General features: G+C 37.6%; 1 protein-coding gene across 1 annotated transcript in view; it reads left to right on the plus strand.

Moving 5' to 3' along the window:
- nlgn2b (neuroligin 2b) overlaps positions 1-6,173 on the plus strand; it is an 88,658-nt gene that overhangs the window by 43,192 nt on the left and 39,293 nt on the right. Inside the window, exon 3 of the mRNA XM_017412598.2 lies at positions 4,442-4,495. Coding sequence (XP_017268087.1) covers positions 4,442-4,495 — 54 coding nt within the window. The remainder of the gene's footprint in view (positions 1-4,441; positions 4,496-6,173) is intronic.

Raw genomic sequence — 6,173 nt, forward strand, 5'->3', positions numbered from 1 at the left:
AATCATCAAAATTAAACGAAATAAACATTTGAAATATATGAGTTTGTATGTAATGTATGAATATAATATACAAGTTTCACTTTTTAAATGGAATTACTGAAATCAATCTACTTTTTCATGATATTCTAATTTTATGACCAGCACCTGTAATTTAACACATCATGTTCCTCCACAATGATCGATTGGAAATTGTGGTGGTTTCATAAATTTATGTGAAACTAGACTGAACTTGAAGGAGTAATATACAACCTTAGAAAACCATTAGAAACATCAATACGCCATTTTAACAAGAAGGTGTTTGCTGCTGTATAAAGGTTAAAAATATTGTATAGTGAAACGCTGGGCTATTGCTTTACCTTCTTTAAAACACACACGCACACACACACACATAAAAATGTCAGTAGTTTTATTTTTACTGAAGTATCTTATCAACTGTTGGGCAGCTCACTGTCGCTTTTAGTTTTGTGTTTTAAGAGAAGATTCAACAGATCAGAATTTTATTTTATGCAAAGAATGTTATTTTTTTCAAGGCAGCGCATCACCAGTTGACAAATTTTACCCATTTTGAGATGTCCAGAGTTTTCTTTGTAGAGCCTTAATTAGTTTGACATTTATAGTTTATAAGAAAATGCCTCACTTCCATTTCCAGGAAATTTGGTTCTGACATTCATTGCCATCATGTCCAACTGTTCCTACAATTACTACGTTTTCTGAAATAAAGGCAAGGGGTTCATTTAATTTATCAGCTTCTGGGCCTTTAAAAGAAGCAGGCTGTTATTTCTGTCATGTTTGTCTCTGGTGCTTCTGTTCATTGCCTCAAGTCTAAATCTGGTACTGTGCACATGTAACATGTACTGCTTGATTCTACATATGTGTGTTTCTACAAACTTTTATTGTGAAAGATTTGCAACCACATATGTGAGCAGAAATGAGTGATCCAAGGTTGTTCAAAATGAATGAATAAAACCACCATTGGATTATTTGTTACTCTGAAGAATGCCTAATTTTGTAGAATAAAATAGTTTTTTTTGTTTGTTTGTTTGATTTTTTAGAACAAAAAGATTATTGTATTGATAAGAGAAAAGTGCATAAAAATTCTAATGAGATGTGCATTCTTTCCTTTCCCTGGACTGATTTTATCTTTTTCATATTAACCATGACTGTATGTTTTTAAGAGGCTTAGCTTTGAATTACATCAGGCTTCATTTAAGAAAAAAACTTCAAAACAGGAACTTTTTTGTCTCCCTCATGCAAAATCTATTACAACAATCAGCAGATGGCGTAAACTGTAGGTAAATTGTGTTGATTTTTAAGTGTTTGCATGCCAAAATACCAGACCAGGTGTACATGGTAAAAACTCATAACAGCAGGTTAGCATTGTCAGTATGCAGATGTTAGCGTGCAACCTTTTTTGAGATGTAGTTCTGTGGAAAGGTTATGAACAATTAATATCTTACCTGCTGTACATAGCTCTTTGAGTGCCCTCATGTTGGAAAATGTTAACTGTAATTCTAACCAGATTTAACAACTAATGATTAGTCCAAACAACACCCAAACCAAGATGGATTGCTGTCATCTTAAAACAATTCCAGTCTCAAAAATTTTACAGCATTTTAACAATTTTTTTTTTTTTTACACTTTTATCAGTTTTCTATTATATAGTTATTATTTGCACTTGTAAACAACCCAACATAGATTTGTTATGCAACAGCAGCTAGGTGCAGCACTTCCTGTGCAACCTGGGACATTTTTAGCAAAAATCCTATATCCAATAATAAATCCAATATTCTAATTATGCTGATGGAATAATGTGAAAGTGACGTCGCTATAAATGTCTATAAGGCAGAGTTTGTGTGAACCTCTCAGATTAGTCAAATTTAAACTCTATTTCTTCAAACTGAGGTTGTTCAAAGAACTATCTACAGCAGGTAAGATATTAAGTCTCCATAAATATTCCACAGAACTGCTTCAAAAAAAAAAAAAATCAAAATTATCCCTTTAAGGTCAAAATGGCTGTACCTGTTTAGGTTCAAGGAAAATTGTTATGGGCTTTATTTCTTTCAGAGTATATATAAACAAAATAACTGACCAGTTCTCTGATAAAGATGGAAAGATTTGTTGTATTATTTTTTTCCTTTCCTCTTGGACATACGAGCTCCATGTGTGAAGTCTTTGGTTTCTTTCCTCCATTACAGCATGTGACTGTCTGACCGATTCTTCTCCTCAGATAGAGTTTGGCTCTTTAAGAATCACTGGGAACTCAACTGAAACCTCGTCTCCATTAGGCAGAAAGGTGTGGTTTTAGAGTGGCGCTAAGTAGTGGGGGATTGCTGACGATCCCGAGGACTAATAGGCCTTTCTATCCATTACTGCTCCATCCACCTGGCTGTACCATCTCCCGCTATGGCAGTAAGTGCTCTAAGGATCAGGCGCCTGCATGGTGGAACCGAGAGGATGCAGCTAATCCATTTACCATTGATCTATTCCCATTAAGACGGAAGATAAACATTTTATATCAGGAAACCATAAAAACGTGCAGACGGATAAGTGAAAATGCAGCAATGCAATGGTGGAATGGGGCTAAGCTGTGCGTCTCTCTTGGTGATAGATGCACGATGCTGTGAAAAGGGTACATGCCAACACCTCACTGTGAGGTTTTCTGCAGTAGGGGAGAAACAGATATGTCAGCAGCACCCCATCAGTGTGATAAACCGCCTGGCAATACAACACAGAGGATTGGGGAAAAAAAAAAAAAACCTGCAAAAACCTCCTCGCTAGAGAGAAGGGAAGGTGCTGCCGGCTGAGGATGACATCATGATGAGGAAACTGTTAAATGTGGATGTTTGGACTGTGCAAGGACATGAATGTTTTGAATGACTCCTCGAAGTGGACAAGAGCCGAGCGTTACACAGAACGTGGTTGTTTGCTGAATGGAAGCTCCACTGACTGAAAGTGGCAAAAAAAAAGAAAAAAAGAAAAAACAAATTAATGGGATCCTTATCAGTTAAGGCTAACAGAGGTTGACGCAGCAGGGCATTGGTTGGTCACTACGATAAATGCTTGTTATTGGATCTGCCCTATGGAGCATTTAGCTGGTGTTACCATTAAAGCTTAATGTGGGGTTCCTCTCTGACCTTGATGAGGGGAATCCTATCACAAGCCTTACCAGGAACGTGTTCACATCAAACACAGCCCACTCCTCACCAAGTCGCTCAGAAACACTCACATTTCTGGTTTTAGGCGTGTATTCTGTGACTCTAGCTGTACGTGTTTATCGAATTTGGTCATGTAGCAGGACAACATATCTGAGCATTGTTTTGCTTTTTCTGATTTTTTTCCTTATTTTTTATCATTATTTTTTACAAGAAATAAATGCATCAAGGCTGGTTGGTGGGGAGTGGCTGGGGTTTCTAGAACGCAATGCCAAGGGTGGCAGGGTGATTGTGTTTTCGCCTGTTTGTGTGTCCATGTGTTTGTTTGTAATGTTAGCAAATATCTCATGGACTTACTACTGGAGTAACTACTGGAGTCAACTCAGACTGATTGTTATTAAAATATGTCATGAGTCACCAGACAGATTTTAATAAAGCTTTCAGGAAGAAATTATTTGGCATATACCCACAACTGATTAACTTTTAGAGCCAACTGAATGCAAGATGGTTGCCACAGCCAACTGATCTTAGAAAACAACCCAAAATGGCTATACCTAAGTGAATTTTACAGAAATTAAGCTAAGTTTTTGTGTGGTAGTGGCTGAGACTCATTCACAACAAGTACTGCAAGCATCACACATTGCATGAGATTTTTGCTTAAATCTTTGGCATTAAATGTTGGCATCAACACTGCTTGTTTGTTAGCAAAATACCTCATAAGCCATTTAATGAATTTTAACACTTGTCAGAAAGTAATCAGTGAATGTCCATCTGTAACTGATCATCTTTTGGAGATATTTCAATTTAAGATGACCAACACACTGAATCAACATTAGCAATCCCCAAACAGCTATACCTCAGTCACTTTTACAGATACTGAGCTAAAAGTTATTGCAGTAGTAGCTGAGAGTCATTTACAGCACATACTTCAAGCACTAGCACATCTCATGAGATCTCACAATATCGATGAGATCGTGCAATGTCATTGAAAAGTTATGATAAACAAAAGTTATAACTGTCCCTTCTCATCATGGGGTAATCTTAGTTTAACTCTCTGACATAAAAGGTGGCGGGTGATACGCATTCCTGCATAAAATACTACATCTTTAATTTAACAATGAGTTTGGGATTATGTATTAGAAAATGTGCATTGGGTACATAGGGTCACTAAAGAGCATTGGAGCACAGCAACTTTCAGTTTTCCTTTATTTTTCTCTGTTAAGCCTTTCTTGTTTTTCTGTTATCTGATCTGAATTTGTATCTCTTCTCCCTTCTGTTTCAAACCTCAGGTCCGCTCACAAAAAAACACGATGAGTCTACTTTGAACCGGCCAAGGGATGAAGGTATTTTAATTGCATGTTTTCTTCTTCTTCTCCTTCTTCTTCTTCTTGCTCCATTTTCCAAACTCCATGGGAATTGCAGAGTTTGCATCTGTAATAATAATCATCACTCTGCGTGCACATCACATTGTCTGATGTTAACTGCAGTCATTAAGGAACAGATCTGATCTTTTCTGCCACAAGCACGGATTCAGATTAATAAAAACTACCACCGAAATCACAACTGCTGCTTTTGGGGTACTTGCACAGGAAGCTAATTTACTCCCCTTTCTTGGTTGCTATGTGCCTGATCAGCCACACGCTGATGTTCTCGTTGCCCTGTGTGATGCATCTCACACAATCGATACTCACTCCTCTTTCACCTGCGCTTTTATTCTGGCTAGATTATTGTTCTACATGACGTTATCAAATCCTCTTCTTAATTTAAAAAAAAAAAGTTGAAAAATTCGGCATGCTTTTGTTATAGCTCTGCATTTTCAGGTTTACTGCAGATAAATTACAGGCAGAACACGTGCGCATCTGTTTCTGCATGTAATATTATACAGTAATAATTTACATGTATCATATGGTGTGTGTCAGTTTTGTTTATGCTGCTTGTTTGTTTAAATCTCAACAAAAAATATATTTTTTTAATTTGCCTGTAATACCATTTTTATGACCCACCTTCAAAGGCAAAGGCGGAGCGATAATGTGTTTGCCCATGTCCGTGTGTATGTGTTTGTACCTTTAGCAAAATATCTCATGACTGACTAAACAAATTTGATAAAAAACTTTCAGAAAGTTTTCATTAGATTTACATCTGCAGCTGATTACCTTTCAGTCAATACCCTTCAAGATGGCTGCTACATCTAATCAACTCTATATAACACACAAATGGCTACAACTCAGACAGTTTTACAGATACTGAGATAAAATTTGGTGTGGTATTAGCTGAAAGGGATCCCAAACACGTACTCCAAGCAAGATCTTTTATCTAAACTTTTGGCTTTAACTGTTCTCATCAACCCTGTTTGTCTGTTAGCAAAATATCTAATGCAACACTGGAAAAATTTGAATGAAACTCTCATTAAGTAATCACCGGATGTACATCTGAAACTGATGAAATTTTGGAGTCAAGCGTGTTCAAGATGGTCGCCAGAGCTAATCAGTATTAGGCAAAACAAAAATGGCTGTAGTCAGTCAGTTTCACAGTTACTAAGAGTCATCCTCAACACATACTCAGGGAGATATCCATTGCACTGCATTGCTGCCTAAAAATGATCATTAACTGTTTTAGTCAATACTATATGTTAGCAAGTTGTCTCATGAACCATTGGTTGGATTTTGATGAAACTTTCAGGAAGTAATCACTGAATGTCCACCTACAACTGACTGACATTTGGATTCAACCCAATTTAAGGTAGCCACCATATGGCGTTACTTTTGTGCCACCAAGTTGAGCGCGCAGTGACACTGATTTGAGAGTACAGACCGCTCAATTCTGACAAACTGCTCGCGCTCGGCTCTCTCTCCGCGCGCTCGACACTCTCTGCGCTCGCCTCTCTCTGCTCGCGCTCGGCTCTGACAAACCGCTCGCTCGCTCTGCTCTCTCTGCGCTCGCAACCCAAAGTTGTATGTAAATGAGCCACGCCACCAGCCAATCACAGACTGGCCTCCTTCGTCTTCTTCTTCATAGAGTTTT

The sequence above is a fragment of the Kryptolebias marmoratus genome, linkage group LG13 (assembly GCF_001649575.2).
Source record: "Kryptolebias marmoratus isolate JLee-2015 linkage group LG13, ASM164957v2, whole genome shotgun sequence".
In the NCBI taxonomy this organism is placed as follows: domain Eukaryota; kingdom Metazoa; phylum Chordata; class Actinopteri; order Cyprinodontiformes; family Rivulidae; genus Kryptolebias; species Kryptolebias marmoratus.